This window comes from Ceratotherium simum, chromosome 5, assembly GCF_057802395.1.
Source record: "Ceratotherium simum simum isolate JZ-2026a chromosome 5, ASM5780239v1, whole genome shotgun sequence".
NCBI lineage: Eukaryota > Metazoa > Chordata > Mammalia > Perissodactyla > Rhinocerotidae > Ceratotherium > Ceratotherium simum.
The window spans coordinates 44,216,439-44,233,473 of NC_141904.1; the positions used below are offsets into that span (position 1 = coordinate 44,216,439).

General features: G+C 37.8%; 1 protein-coding gene across 4 annotated transcripts in view; it reads right to left on the reverse strand.

Annotated features, from left to right (window-relative positions):
- The window catches only part of ULK4 (unc-51 like kinase 4), a 533,886-nt gene that overhangs the window by 361,165 nt on the left and 155,686 nt on the right, over positions 1-17,035 (reverse strand). For all 4 annotated transcript variants that reach the window (XM_087430781.1, XM_087430782.1, XM_004419552.3 and 1 more), the window contains exons 23-25: positions 3,623-3,756; positions 2,060-2,181; positions 1,532-1,588 (exon numbers count right to left, since the gene is read on the reverse strand). In XM_087430781.1, the coding sequence (XP_087286907.1) occupies positions 1,532-1,588; positions 2,060-2,181; positions 3,623-3,756 (313 nt within the window). The remainder of the gene's footprint in view (positions 1-1,531; positions 1,589-2,059; positions 2,182-3,622; positions 3,757-17,035) is intronic.

Here is a 17,035-nt window from a genome sequence, read left to right on the forward strand (position 1 = left end):
CTCAAAGAAAACCCAAAGTGTTAATGTAGGCAGAGAAAAGTACTACACATGGAAAAAAAAAAAGTAAGAGAACTAATAGAGAACAATTATACCTATCCCAAACAAACAAATCTGTACCAAAATATTCTAAGGTGGGCTGCAAGGGCAAAATTACTATTTTCAGGTACCACTATGGAGTGCAATGGAATTATAAATATAGAATTACAGTCATGCTAAAATGATACCCATTTTGTACTTAAAAGCAAATTAAAGAAGGTGATAAATGAAATTTTAATAATTTGCAAATTCATGAATGTATAACCAAAATTATGTACTTTGTAGAATTTGAGATTCAAGGCACCAGGATGATAAAGATTTGAAATTGAGTACAAAAGGACCCCTACTGTACTGCCTGAACACACTTCTTACAAAAAGTCATGACCTCCACTCAACATTCATACTTCAAAACTTGATACTTCATCCTATGATGAACCTTCTAGAAAACTATATTCTCACCTGTAGGTGACAATCATTTTTTTATTCCAAACTAACAATAAAATTGAGATGTTTACTTCATTTTAACTAGATAACTCTACAGCATTTTGAAAATCTGAGTTCAGTGTTTATTATTAATATCAAAGTAGGACTGGAGGGGCCGGCCCGGTGGTGTAGCGGTTAAGTGCGCATGCCCCACTGCAGCAGCCCGGGGTTCACAGGTTTGGATCCCCGGCGTGCACTGACGCCCCGCTTATCAAGCTATGCTGTGGCAGCATCACATATAAAGTAGAGGAAGATGGGCACGGATGTTAGCTCAGGGCCAGTCTTCCTCAGGAAAAAGAGGATTGCCATTGGATGTTAGCTGAGGGCTGATCTTCCTCAAAAAAAAAAAAAAAAAAAGTATGACTGGAGATGCTGTGTGAGGAATGTCTTAGCTCTCCCTCTGTATAGCTCCCCATCTTATCAATAATATATACTGTAACTATTCTAGGCAAGGAGAAAAGATAACATGATGCATGAGCCACAACCTGAACAAAAGGACTTTTTTGTGTGAGCAAAAACTGAAGTGAAAGATAGTGCAATGATTTGTTTTTCATTGCTACTCATCTCATCAAAATTAAATTAAAGAAAAAGTTAAATTTAGTTTAACTTAGAGAAATATCGTCATAAAAAGAGATACTGCACATAACTGGACAATGTGAGCCAAAGTAAATAATGATAATAATATAGTCCCAGCATTCCATTTTCACTACTTTTATTATTTTAAATTTTTTCAAGAAGCTTAATGCCAAAATCTATGAAAGTGTTTTCAATGGCCTTATTTACCCTAGTTGGGGATGTCTCTGAACAAAATACATTATCAGGAGAGAACGTATTTTTCTCCAAATGTCAAATTTTATTACAGTCAACAGATAAAAATATAAAAAGGTCACTTCCCTGGAGACAAATAAATACCACAAGGATTTTAAAATTACCTCATTCTGACACCAAATTCCACAAACAGTAGAGACAGTCACATTTTTATTAAGAACATGAAAAATTCAGTGTTACTCACAAGAACAGTTCCGTAACTGAAAAGGAACTCTTCTGTTACAACTTGAGGTCGAAATACCTGTGTGATGAGAGTTTCCATAGATTAAATCCTGAAAGCAATGTACGAGAAAAGAAAAAGAATGAAAATATTTTGTCTGACTTGATGTTTCTCAGCTTCAGTTTACAAAGAAGGGAGTCTCATTTATATTATTTTTTTCCCATTAAGATAGTACCTGGGAGGGCCGGCCTGGTGGCTTAGCGGTTAAGTGCACGTGCTCCGCTACTGGCGGCCCAGGTTCGGATCCCAGGCGCACACCGATGCACCGCTTCTCCGGCCATGCTGAGGCCGCGTCCCACATACAGCAACTAGAAGGCTGTGCAACTATGACATATAACTATCTTTGGGGCTTTGGGGAAGGAAAAAAGGAGAAGGATTGGCAATAGATGTTAGCTCAGAGCCAGTCTTTCTCAGCAAAAAGAGGAGGATTAGCATGGATGTTAGCTCAGGGCTGATTTCTCTCACCAAAAAAAAAAAAAAAAAAGATAGTACCTGGGAAGTTACGAGGTGAAGCACTATAGGCATCAGGGGTAGACACATCTTCAGCTGCTTCGCTTGAACTGTTGATGGGTGTTTACGACCAGAAACATTAGCCAAGGCATTAAGAACGTCACCTGCGAAGCACATGCCAGGGCATGCATGGAGGTTAAAGACCACAGATACTTAGGCACCACCGGCCATTGCTTGAACACTAATGGGACTGCTGAGGGAATTAATCTCCAAATAAAAGAAGTGGGTAGAAGCTGTGTTATTTTACTCACAAATATTGAGATTTTAACAGAAAGTTGTGGCCTCTGGGGACAGAATGGATATAAATTCGATCTCTCATCTAGAAATTTAAAATAAATTTTATAAATGGTTATGATAGAGTGGTGGTTTTAGAAATGATTTTTCTTCCTTTTTTTGTACTTTCCAAATTTCAACCATGAGCACTTATTACTTTTTGTAAACAAGAAAAGTTTTATTAAAAAATTATAAGTAAACAGATTATAGATCACAATTTTTTAATAAAAGAATAGTATGCAAGTAAAAAGAGATCAATTCCTAAAACTTTTTATTGGATGATAAGTCCAATAATAAATAAAACTTGCATTGTAGACATCTGAATCTTATCATCACATCCTAAAACAGGATGAGTCTGGTAATAAGAAACTCAACTGCCAACTGACCAGATCGTGGCCTTGAGGATGAAGATTTTTAAAAGCTTACAATCCCAAATAAATTTTGAAGTGCTCTATTTTCAGTCATTAACAGGCAAAAAATCTCCCAAAGTATTAGTAAGGAGCAAATAGGTGCTGTTAATTAGCCATAAAGATATTTTCATTACTCTGATTTAATATTCTGAATTTCTAAGTATATTTTACCATAATAAGTTGGATCAAATTTAACATTTTAAACATTTCTGGTGTATAGCTACATCTGCTGGAAAAGCATGGAATGGGATTTAAACTAAATGTACGCATTCCTTAAACTATTTTAACTTCTGCAAATAACGATGAAATAAAAGATGAGCAGTAATAAGCATCCTTTGCAAATCATTATTAGATATTTTTATTTTAAATTTTTCAAACCAAAGAAATTTTCAAACTGTGAACTTTAATATCAAAATTCTTTAATATTAAATGTTAATGCCCATGTATTTTTAAATTCTTTTAACAATAAATAAATTTATGGCTGTAATCTGAAAGGAAAATTTTTTTCTTCAGATTTAGGCAGAGAGAAATCTCGAGAAAAGTTACCCAGAATAATAGTGTAGGTCAAATTTTAAATAATTAAAATGCTTTCCTTGTATTTATTTTCCAAAATTGCCAGTTTACCACAGATAACACCTCAACATTACCTTTAGTCTGCTCATTGCCTCAATCACGTCATTGATGAAAAATAATTAGAAAACAGATAAGGCACATTTGAATCTTAAAACTACACATTCAAGAAAAGGTGTCATTGCACTCGCCTGCAATAACAGACCAGCAAGAATAAAAAAGAGCTGATGCCTAAAAGCCAAGTCACAGAAAGGTAAGCAGTGAAGGGCCTGAGGACGCGACTCCAATTTACCCAGGACTCGTGGCAGTTCCTGCGCGATGTGACGGATGAGAAGGCCCAGGCATTTGGACAGGTACTCATTGCCGCTTTGCTGCTCCTTGCCTGGAGTGGTCTTTCTGCTGTCTCTCTCAATGTACATCACCAGTCTACACGCAGGAAAGTGCAAAAGATTAACTCTCATGATAAAACAGTTGATAGCATCTGTCCAAAAACGCCGCCAAGGCAGGTGTTTCCAGGGGGCACAGTCCCAATCATGTTGACATTTAGATTTGTAGCAACTTATCAGGCACAGTCCATTTTTGCCTTAGAAAAATCTTAACGTTTATGCAGAAAGAAAATAAGGCAACTTTGAATATCTCTGCCATTGTATTACAAAACATGCCCTGATTTCATTTGCCCTTGGCCCATGAAAAGAAACCACACTCTCCAGACAATAGATGAAAGGCACACAAAGGCATCTGGACAGAAGAGGGCTCTTGGTGTTTCAAAGATTCAAAGTAGAACCACAAGTTGTCTGCACTTTTGTTGGTTGTTAGTATTAAACTTGCTTGGAACGTCAGGCAAGTCACATGAATTCCAGTTCTTTCAGTAAATTGCATACATAAATCCAAAAAAAAGGTTTCATTTCAACACTGAGTTACATAGATAACCAACCCTATCTGAACATCTGGTTTTCACATGTGCTTTTGTCCACCGGTTTTATGATATCTGCCTTTTAAAAAACTTATTTCTTCTTCAAACCACTGGCATTCAGTAAACATTAATCTCTGAACCAACTGTTTCCAACCCCGGACTAGGGAACATATTGGGCCATCACCCTAGATACTTAGGAGTGTTGTTGAAAAGTTTTAGGCCCACATTTCATCCTCTTTGCTGGACCCACCGGTCATCTTCCCAAATTCCCATTCCTCCCAACTCTCTAAAGGGCAAGGAGTTCACTGATTTCATCACGCTAAAGCCTGTTTACACACTCTCCCTTCCTGTACTCCCTTGCCATCATCCCTCTCTCCGGCTCTGTTGAACTCACATATCCCACCCAACTTCTACTTCTCACAGAGAACTTCCAACCAACTCCCACTGTAAACTGGAAAGAGGTGGTTTCGTACTTAATACATATATGTAAAGTATACTGAAATCTTAATACGCAGCACTTATGTGGCTCTCTTAGATTTAGTCATGCTTTTGTCTTTTTGCTTACTATTATTTGGAGCCCTATTAGTGAACACATGGGGATAAAACCAAATCAAAAGTTTAAGTCCCATGTAAGCCAGTTAGCATCTTCTGTTCTAGTCACTGATTACAGCCCTGGCCATATTCTAACAAATATATGACACTGGTCAAAATGCAGAGAAAATATTGACGAATCAGCAGAAATGTATCAATACGACTTGAAGAATTCAGAGCACAAAACTTCAGTCACATAACATGTGATGAAATGACCAGGACCAGCCTGGTCAGCCAGCCAGCCTGGAGCTCTGCAGCACCACACACTATCACTGTTCCCTGGAGCTTCCAAGAGAAGAGCAGCGACTCCAAGAACCTCTCGATTAGTTGGCACCTGTTCCATCAGCCCAATCTAAGGAGCGGGACCAGAAAATACGAGGGACATGGAAACCCGTCTGGCTTTTCTGCTTGCCTGACATCTCTTTGCCCAGTCTCACCATCTGCAGAAGAGGCAAAGTTAAAGATTATGGCATTTAGGGGGCCAGCCCAGTGGTGTAGAGGTTAAGTGCATGTGCTCCACTTCAGCAGCCCGGCGTTCACAGATTCAGATCCCGAGCATGGATCGATGCACTGCTTGTCAAGTCATGCTGTGGCGGCGTCCCATATAAAGTAGAGAAAGATGGGCATGGATGTTAGCCCAGGGCCAATCATCCTCAGCAAAATGAGGAAGATTGGCAACGGATGTTAGCTCAGGGCTAATCTTCCTCACGTACATACATACATACATACATACATACATACATAAATGAAAAGTTTAAAAAAAATTATGGTATTTAACTGCATCTTCTCCAAGATATGTATTTCAAACACCCCCTCTGACCATAACCTGCTCTTGTTCCTACTTATGTGTTCTTCTATTGTGACAGTTCCTCAACTTCCTAGGAACTTCTACTAATCGAATCCATAATGTTTCCTCCCAATCCATCAGCCTTTTCTTTGCTTTCACTTACTCCCCCCTTCGATTATATCCCACCATCTATCTACCTATTCAGCTTCAGCCTGCTTTCTCTCCCCTCTAGTCACACTGTTCTTTCAGCCACTCAAACTCAATAGCTCCCCTAGCAACAAGCTATTGCCTCTCTGCCTGCACGGCTCCTCTTTGCCCTCCTTGCCAGTGAACTCCAATACATATTTCACAATTCACTGCAGTTTTCACTGACTTCCCTAAATTTCTCTGTGATATTGTCCCATAGCATAGAACACATTAAGGCCCTTACCCAACTGCAGTTTTATCATATATTTTTGATTATCTGATAATATTTGTCATCCCAGTAAATTTAAAAATACCTAAAGCCAAGGATTATATCTGATTTTGCTCACCACAATCTTTCCACTTCTGGGCACAGTTCCTGACATGAAATAAGTGCTTAGACATGAAATAAGTGCTCAATAAACATTAGCTGAATAGATACAGATTGCTGTTGAAACTGCCATAAGATTTTATCTAGTTCTCGACAGTAATTCCTCGGTCCTCATTTTTCCCAAGGCCTTTTTCTTAATTCTACTGTTTGATGTGTGCTTGACATTTATACTGCTGGATTACATAAGAAGTAAAAAAAAAAAAAAAACTGCTTAGAAAAAGATACCATGAGCAAAATTAAAAGACAACAAATGGGGGGGGTTGGCCCTGTGGCATAGTGGTTGAGTTCGGTGCATTCCACTTCGGTGGCCTGGGTTCGTGGGTTCAGATCCCAGGCCTGGACCTATACCACTCATCAGGCATGCTGCGGCGGCGACCCACATTCAAAATAGAGGAAGACTGGCACAGATGTTAGCTCAGGGCTAACCTTCCTCAAGCAAAAAGAAAAGAAAAAAAGAGGAAGATTGGCAACAGATGTTAGCTCAAGGTGAAGCTTCCTCACTGGGAAAAAAAAGACAAATAAATTGGGGAAAAATATTTCCCCATTTAGTCCATCAATGGATGAATAGATACAGAAGATGTGGTATATACATACAACGGAATAGTATTCAGCCATAAGAAAGAAGGAAATCCTCCTATTTGTGACAAGAAGAATGGAATTTAAGGACATTATGCTAAGTGAAATAAGCCAGACAGAGAAAGATAAACACTGCATGATATCATTTATATGTAGAATCATAAAAAAAAAGAAGTACAACTCATAGAAAACTGAAAGTACAAAAGTGGTTGCCAAGGGCTGGGGGAAGGGGAAATAGGGAGAGCTTGGTAAAAGGGTATAAACTTTCAGTTATAAGATGAACAAATTCTGAGGATCTAATGTAAAACTTGGTGAGTATAGTTGATAATATGACTGAAATTTGCTAAAAGAGTAAAACTTAAATGTTATCACCAAAAAAAAAAAAGATAAATATGTGAGGTGATGGATGTGTCAATGAACTAGATAGGGGAATCCTTTCACAGTGTATATATATATCTCAAATCAGCACAATGTACACTTTAAATATCTTACAATTTTATATGTCAATTATACCTCAATAAAGCTGAACTTCTTTTATAAAGACAATTAAATTGGGGAAAAATATTTACAATTCACATCACAAAAAGCTATTGTATATATATACACACACATACATACATACATATATATGCCTGCCAGATATCAATTAGAAAAAAACTAACAAACCAAGGGAAAAAATGAGCAAGGGATAGAAAAAGGCAGTATATAGAGAAGAAAATATAAACGGCCAAGCAAAATGATACTTTGCCCATAATAATAGAAATATACATTAAAATGATATTTTTTTACCCCTCAGATGGCCAATAGTCACAAAGTTTGATAGCAAAGACTGTCATCAAGGCTCGGAGGATACTGATACCCTAGGTACATTGCTGGTGGAAATGTAACTTGGTGCAAATCCCACGGAGGGTATGTTGGCAATATCTTCAAAATTAAAAATCTAGTAATTCCACCTCTAGGAAGAAATTATTCTCTATAAACTTGTATACATATGATATGATACATATTCATATTTTCCTGTTTATAAGACCAAAAAATTGAGAGGGAAGTGTCCAAGAATAGAAGACTGGTTAAATAAAATATGGCCCATCATTACAACGTAACTATCAAAAAAAATGAGGAAGCTATCGATATCATGGAAAGAACTAAAAGATACATTGTTAAGTAAACCAAGCAAAGTTCAAAATAGTATGCTTTTTGTGTAACAAGAGAGGAATATAATCTATATTCACATTTGCTTGAATAAACAAACTCCGGAAGGATACATAAGCCATAAGCAACTAATAATAATGCTTGATTTTGCATGATGGTGATCTGGGGCCACGAAGCACAAAGTAGAATATTTTTTACTTTTTGAATTTTTTTTGGTTTTTGAACCATGAGTATGATCAATACTTAAATTTAAATGTTTTTAAAAGATGAAGTAATATCATCATCCTACAAAGCCAATTCTTAAAAAAAAAAAAATTGTTTGGGTGAAATAATGCTCAGTTACACAGGCTACCCTACCAAATGATAACTGCCGAGTGCAGGCAAACAACAACTCCTCTTTGCAGGATCTGTGTATCTAGGCTTTCTCACAGTGCTGAGTGTCAGGCTGACCTTAAAAAAGAAGTAAACCAACAGCAGTGCTACAGCAGTACCCCAACACCTTATTATGGTCTGTGGCCCAACGGGATTTCTAGATTTGTTTGCTCCTTTCCTTCAGCAGGATCAATCTTTTAACTTGATAATATTTAAAAGACAGAGGTGCCACCAAACCTATATATAGTTCCCAGCTCTAGCACTTCATAATGGTGTGATCTTCAACAAATTTCTTAAACTCTTAAAAGCCTCAGCTTTCTAATTATAAAATGGGATAATAATGCCTGCCTTGTACGTCTGCTGTGAAGGTTAAATGAGATAATAGCTTGGGGCATGACACGTGGCAAATACTCAAGAAATGGTAGCTGCTACTATTAATTACCATTATTATTATTATTATTATTATCACCACCACCAAACTCAAGATACCGCTTTCTTGAGTGCACAGACCTTAAGAGAAAATTCCCAGAGAAGGCTACCCTGTTTCTCATCTTACTCTCTGATTCACAAAGCAGCATGGTCAAAAATCCTGCCTCTAGCTTCCCCCACATTTTGGAGCACTGTCTCCAAAAGCGGAAAAATGAGAGGGAGTATGAAGTCTTTCTGTAGACGGGGTAGAAATATATATCACTGAAATTTTGCTACTCCTTTTGATGAAAGAAAAATATAACATTTTCTTTAAGGAAATAAATATCTGGCCAGTTTTGTTTTAAATGAACATACAGAATATACCACCATTTAGTTACCCATTCTTCTACTAAAAGACATTAGGGCTGCTCTCAGCTTCTGTTCTTACAAATGATGCTCCCCTGGACACTGCAGCGTCTTTCTCCTGGAGTGCAGGTGCAAGAGTTTGTTAGGGTACACACAGAGGAATGGAGCCTCGAATGTTCCACTTTCTGACACCGTCAAACCATTTCCCAAAATGGTTGTCCCAATGTACTCCAACTAGCAGGGTTAAAGTTCCCTCTGAATTACAACCCCATCAATATCTAGTGGTAGAGATTTAATTTTTACCCACCTATATCTTGTGGTCTTAACTTGAATTTTCATGATTATTAATATGGTAAGCACATTTTGATAGTTCCTTGCCATTCACATTTCCTTTTTTTTTTTTTTTTGTGAGGAAGTTCAGCCCTGAGCTAACATCCATGCCAATCCTCCTCGTTTTTGCTGAGGAAGACTGGCCCTGAGCTAACATCTGTGCCCATCTTCCTCCACTTTATGTGGGATCCCACCACAGCATGGCCTGACAAGCGGTGCATCAGTGCGCGCCAGGGATCCGCACCCGGGCCGCCAGCAGCAGAGCGCACGCGCTTAACCGCTACACCACGGGGCCGGCCCCCACATTTCCTCTTTTGTGAAATATCCTTTCAGGTCTTTTGCTCATTCTCCCATTGGGTTGTTCATCTTTTCTTAGTGATCTGTGGGCATTATTTAGATGGTCCCAATCTTTCCTTTTCCCCTTCTTTTTCCTGCTTTCTCTTTTTTCTCCTTTTTGTCTTTCACACTGAAGTTCTCAATCCCCTGGAAACTGATTTATCTTACGGATTGTGGAAGGAATCTAATTCCATTATTTTTCCAAGTGCATATCCACTTGCCTGATACTATTTACTGAAAAGGTACTTCTAAAACTAAGGGTGAAGGAGGAGGGGGTAAAAAACAAATATTTAGCAAAATCTGATTAAAAAGTAGTTTGATCCCTAGATTACTTCCTCTACCCAATGAATCTAAGTGACTGCCACTAGACTTGCACTCAGGCAGAAATCTAGACATTTATTCCCCAGAGAAAGAAAAACAGAAAGTTTCTAGACTGGGAGAAAGCAGGCCAAGTCAAAGAGAGGACTACCAAACAAAAGAGGGAGACTAAGTGAATTTCCACACAATGAATACTGGGACTTCCAGCCCCCTTCCCTAGCAGGCTCCCAGAATTCTGGCAGCCAGGTCCCTGCCTTGCAGACTGATGACTGGACTACTCTTCATGTTCTCTGGTGAAACTAACTGGCCCAAGAGAAACATCCTAGAGATACTGATGCTCAAGTTCACATAAAAAAAATGCCCACACATGGGCCAGCCCCATAGCATAGTGGTTAAGTTTGGCATGCTCTGCTTCGGCAGCCCATGTTCACAGATTTGGATCCCATGTGTGGACCTACTCCATTCATCAGCCATGTTGTGGCGGCAACCCACATGCACAGTAGAGGAAGACTGGCACAGATGTTAGCTCAGGGCTAATCTTCCTAAAGCAAAAACAGAGCAAGATTGGCAACAGATATTAGCTCAGGGCAAATCTTCCTCAGGAAAAAAAAAAAAAAATGCCCATACAGATGATCTTAGTATGAAGCTCAAAGTTAACAAAATTCACCCATGCACTGAGAACTTCTAAAACAGGTTGTTTTTCCCTCAATTCTTAATCATGACCAGACAAACCTTACCAGTTCTCTGGCTTCTTTGCTTGACATTTTATTTGCTGATATTTATCTATGTTCTTTTTCATTGCTGCATACTATATTCCTATGTGTGAATATAGCAATTTATTCATTTACTGTCAATGGACATTGGAGCTGTTTAAATTTATGAATAGTGCTAAGCATATCTTATGTTGGATACATGTAAACATTTCTATTGGAATATATACTTGGAAGTGAAATTGCTAGATCACAAACCATTTCTAGATTCAGTTTAATAGACACTGCTGATAATCAGTTTTCCAAAGTGATTAGCAAATCAATTTATACTCCCAACAGGGAGGTATAAGAATTCTAGTTGCTCTACATTCTTCCCAAAACTCTGCATTATCAGGCTTTTCAATTATAGCCCTTCTGGTGGGTATCAATGAGTATCTCATTGTGATCAAACTGAATTTTCCTGATGACTAATAAGGTTAGGCATCTTTTCATGTGTTAAATGGCCATTCGGAGATAACCACTTTTGTAAAGCGCCTGTTCAAGTCTGGCGCTCATTTTTCTATTGAGTTATCTGCCCTTCAGTTCTCTATATATTTAAGAGCCCACTGTTGATTACATATGTGGCAAATACCTTTGCCTACTCTATGGCTTGTCTTGTCTCTTAATGATGCCTTTTGATGAACAGAAGTTCCTAATTTTAAGGTAATAAAATTTATCAATACTTTCCTTTATGATAGTGCTTTTGTGTCCCATTAAAGAGTCTTGTTCTCAAAAAATAACAAATGTTGGAGAGAATATGGAGAAAAGTGAACCCTCATTCACTGCTGGTGGGAATGCAAACTGGTGCAGCCTCTATGGAAAACAGTACGGACATTCCTCAAAAAATTAAAAATAGAAATACCTCATGATCCAGCTATCCCACTTCTGGGTATTTATCCAAAGAACTTGAAATCAACAATCCAAAGAGGCTTATGCACCCCTATGTTCATCGCAGCATTATTCACTATAGCCAAGAAGTGGAAGCAACCCAAGTGTCCATCGACAGATGACTGGATAAAGAAGATGCAATATATATATACAATGGAATACTACTCAGTCATTAAAAAAAGACAAAATCGTCCCATTTGCAACAACATGGATGGACCTGGAGAGTATTATGTTAAGTGAAATAAGCCAGACAGAGAAAGACAAACACTGTATGACTTCCCTCATATATGGAATATAAACTAACACACAGACAGAGAGAACAGTTTGGTGGTCACCAGGGGGAAGAGAGTTGGTGGGTGGGCACAAGGGGTGAAGGGGTGCATTTATATGGTGACCGAAAAATAATGTACAACTGGAATCTCACAATGTTATAAACTATTATGACATGAATAAAAAATAATAATAATAAATAATAAAAATAAAAAAAAGTCTTGGTCTACTCCAAGGTCATGAAGATAATTGCATTTGTTATCTACTGGAGGCTTTATTGTTATATTTTTACATTTAAACATGCAATCTACCTGAATTGACTTTTTTGTACAATGTAACTTAGAGATAAAGTTTTATTTTTTTCCTAAATTGATATCCAAAAAGATCCAGCACCATTTATTATAAAAACCATCATTTCCCCATTGTTTCCCCATATGTCTCTTCTGCTCTTCTCCATGTTTTCCATCCTCTTTTCTCTCTATACTGATCTCAGATGACTCTGGTATATTAATTTTCTATTCAGCTGTGTCTAATCTGTTGCTAACCCAAGCCACTGAGTTCTTACTTTTGGTTATTGTATTTTTCAGTTCTAAACTATCCATTTTATTTGTTTTCATAGTTCTAGTTCTCTACTGAAATTCTTCATCTTTCTAATTCCTTCAATATATTGGTCATAATTTTCTTAAGGTCATATCAGATAACTCCATTGTCTATAATCTCTGTGGACACTATTGTTTATCTTGTTGTTTGTTTTTTGGGTTTTTTTAATCATATCATCTTATCTCCTCATAGGCCTGATTACTTTCTATTGAGTGTTAGACACATGAAAACTGGAAGATATTTTTGAGGCCTAGGATTTGACTTCTCCAGACAGGATTTACATTTGCTTCTGGAAGGCAGCTAGGGTATCAATAATCCTGGATCACCACAATCCAGTCAGAGATTGAGATGATTCAAAAGCCGGCTTCTTTCCCTGTTCCAGGAAATCCTCCACATAAATAACAGGGATCCCAGAAACAGAGAACGGAGAACATGGAAATGTTTATCTTTTGGAAATCAGGGAATACAAAAGAAATCCCACCAAAATTTAGAGTATAAAAAAGCAAATTCAGGCTTGTCTATAAGGAATCAATTTTTCTCTAAAATTTAAATTATCCATTACAAAATTTAATAATGTGCTGCTTAATTACCATAGTTTGAAATATCTTTTCTTTAAGGCCAAAACTACTCAGTTTTCAAACACTAGTACAGACTGTTAACACGTAAGAAAATATCCACTACCTCTGCTGGGAGAAATAAAAGACTGAAGGGATCCATAACAATATAAAACTAACTCTAGAATGATGCTCCATTTCTTCACGCTCTCTCCCAATGCCTTCCCATTAAAGGATGTATTTAGACAGGCTATAGTAGAATAAATTGACTTTACTGACAAGGGAACATTAGTTACTAAAAGAATTCACATTCTATGAAGGAAATAAAATGTGGAAACATTTGAGCATGGTGTCCATAAACACTTTACAATTGCTCTACAACAAAACTGCAAATGATATTTCTTAGTGTTCTACAAGGGTATCAAATTAAAAAGACCAACAATCTGAACAGTAATCAAAGTAAACTACAAATAAATGAGATCCATTCTTCTTTTTTTCTCTCATTACCTTTAATAGGATTATTTCTCCCCAGAACATGTTTATTTCCCAATTTACTGCCCCCCATTTATCTCTATGATTCATTCCCACTAATCTGACCACAATTTTCTTACTCCCATCGCCATAGGAATCCTTATGCTCCTTCCACACACATCCACCTTTATGCGTCCCTCACCTGCCTTCTATTTGCCCTCCTGCTGTACCCCCATGCTTCCGTGGCCAAACTCGCCATGTCCTGAACTTGTTCATATTGCTAATGCCTACACCAGTGCAGCGCCTACAGTAAAATGAGCTCGATGAGTACAAGGATTATGACATTCATTTATTCATTCCATAAATATTTACAGTGCCTACCATGTAGGCACTTTTCTAGTTGATGGGGATACAGCTCCTGGAATGCATATTCAAGTGGGAAGAAACAGACAATTAACAAATAAATAACTAGAAAAGTTAAGGTGGTGATAAGTCCTATAGAGAAAATCAAACAAGAGTAAAACAATTAGTCACTTGTCAGAGAAGGCTTCTCTGACAGGATGTCATTTAAGCAGAGACCAGAAGGAGTGAAGAAGCAAGCAATGTGGAAACTAGGGCAAAACATTCCAGGCAGTTGGGAAGGTACATGCAACATCTCCAAGGCAAGCACTTGCTTGGTGTGCTCCTGTGTGGCTGGGAGCACAGTGAAAGAAAAGATCAGAGAGATTAAAAGGCTCCAGACCTTGTAAGACTTTGTAGGCCATGGTGAGAACCTTGAATTTTACTCTTAATAAGAAGGAAGGACCTTATCTGGTTTGTAGTTAAAATCAGCCCTCTGGATACTGCGAGGAGGACAGACTATAGGAACACAAGAAGACCAGTTAAGAGCTAACTGTAACAGTTCAGGTAACAAATTATGGTGGCTTTGGCTGGGGTGGTAGTGTGGAAATGGTGTGAATTGATGAGATTATAGATATCTTCTTAAGGTACAAATAATTAGATTTGCTACTGACTGGATGTGAGATGTGAAAGAAAGGGAGGAGCCTAGAGTAATTCCATGCAACTGTGCAACTGGAGGAACAGAGCTGCCATTTATTGAGATGGGTAAAGACTGCTGGAATAGTAAGTCTAGGGTAGAAAAATTATTAGACATGGAAGTGTAGATATCATCTTGGCAGTTGATATGCAAGTCTGAGTTCAGAGGAAAGGTCTGGGCTGATGATATTAATCTGAAAGCGATCCATGGGCAGATGGTATTTAAGGTCATTAAACTAAATGAGATCACCTGGGGAGTAGATAGCCAAGGACTGAGCAATGGAACTACTATAGAACTGGATCATGAGGGAGGACCAGCAAAAGAAATTAAGACAAAGTTACTAGTGAAGGATGAAGAAAACCAAAAAAAGTGGCCTGGCCGCCAAGTAGAGAGTACTTCAAGAAAGAAGGCAGTGGACTTCTAGTTTTGGGTAAAGGCGAGTTAGGTTATTCAGACAAACTTTCCCACCATAAACAAACAATAATGAAAAGCATTGAATAAAATATACATCCACTTAATATATAATCACATCAAATTATGTAGATTATAAGTAAACACAGGAAAAATGTCTAATGTCTATTGCTATACAAGAACTTACAGTTCTGATAAAATTTTCAGTGCCAGCATCATAAATTGGCGCAAAAAGTGTTGTCTCTGAAACAATTTAAATGCAAGAGAAGTGATACACTCTGGAATACTGTGTCAGATGATGCAGAAGAAACTCAAGGAACTGATGTCAAACATGCTGTGGCGACACTCAATGAAGCAGTTTAAAAAGATAAATGTTAGTGGGACTTTATCAGATTAAAGAGCTTCTACAAGACAAACGAAACCAGAATCAAGATGAACAGACAACCCACCAGCTGGGAGAGAATAGTTGCAAAACATACATCTGACAAGGGGTTGATCTCCATAATATATAAAGAACTCACACAACTGAACAACAAAGAAACAAACAACCCGATCAAAAAATGGGCAGAGGAAATAGACACTTCTCCAAAGAAGATATACAGATGGCCAATAGGCACCTGAAAAGATGTTCAACATGATTAATCATCAGGGAAATGCAAATCAAAACAACACTAAGATATCACCTCACGCCCATTAGAATGGAGAGGATGTGGAGAAACAGGAACCCTCATACACAGCTGGTGGGAATGCAAACTGGTGCAGCCTCTATGGAAAACGGTATGGAGATTCCTCAAAGAATTAAAAATAGAGATGCCCTACGATCCACCCATCCCACTACTGGGAATCTATCCAACGAACCTGAAATCAACAATCCAAAGAGGCTTATGCACCCCTATGTTCATTGCAGCATTATTCACCATAGCCAAGAAGTGGAAGCAACCTAAGTGTCCCTCGACTGATGACTGGATTAAGAAAATATGGTGTATATATATATACAATGGAATACTACTCAGCCATAAAAAAGACAAAATCGTCCCATTTGCAACAACATGGATGGGCCTGGAGGGTATTATGTTAAGTGAAGTAAGCCAGAAGGAGAAAGACAAACACTGTATGATCTCCCTCATATGTGGAATATAAACCAACACATGGACAGAGAAAACTGTTTTGTGGTTACCAGGGGCAATGGGGGTGGGGGGTGGGCACAAGGGGTGAAGGGAGACATATATATGGTGATGGACAAACTAAAATGTACCAAAATTCCACAATGTTAAAAACTATTAAAACATCAATAAAAAAAAGATAAATGTTGAGTGTTGAAATAAATTTATTTTACGAAATGCAAGAACAGAAAAAAATTCTAATTCAGTACATTATTTTACATATGTAACTATAAGCACATATGTGTAACCACAGTAATAAGTTAAATATTTAGAGTTAACGGATGGATATTTGTCTATTTCATCAAATTTCTAAAAAATTTATATATTCACCATGGTCCTAAAAAACCTTCTTTTTGGAACTTCCATTGAAGAACTAGGCTTTCCTATTATAACCAAGATTGCCTTGAATTTAACTACCTCCAAGAATTTTTCATCACATTATTCTAGCTTTTGTATAGAAAATGAATTATGGGAGAGTGAGAGTGAGATGCAAGACTAGGAGAGAGACCACTCATGATGCTAGCATCATAGCCAAGAAAAGATGCTATTGGCTTGGCCTAAGGTAGGGGCAGTCTGGATGGAAAGAAGTGGATAAATGGGGGGCGGGGGGGGGATCTTTTGGAGAGAGAGGCAATATGATTTGCTGATGAATTGGCTTGAGTGATAAGAAAAAAAAACAACATGGGTTACTCAGAGGTTTGTGCCTGAATAACTGGATAAAGAATGCTTCCGAGAGTTTTTGAGTGTTATTGAGATGAAGAAGCATGGGAGCGAAGATGGAGTTAGGAAGCAGATTTGGTTTGTAAATGTTAACTTGAAGATTCTTCTTGGGCATGCCGT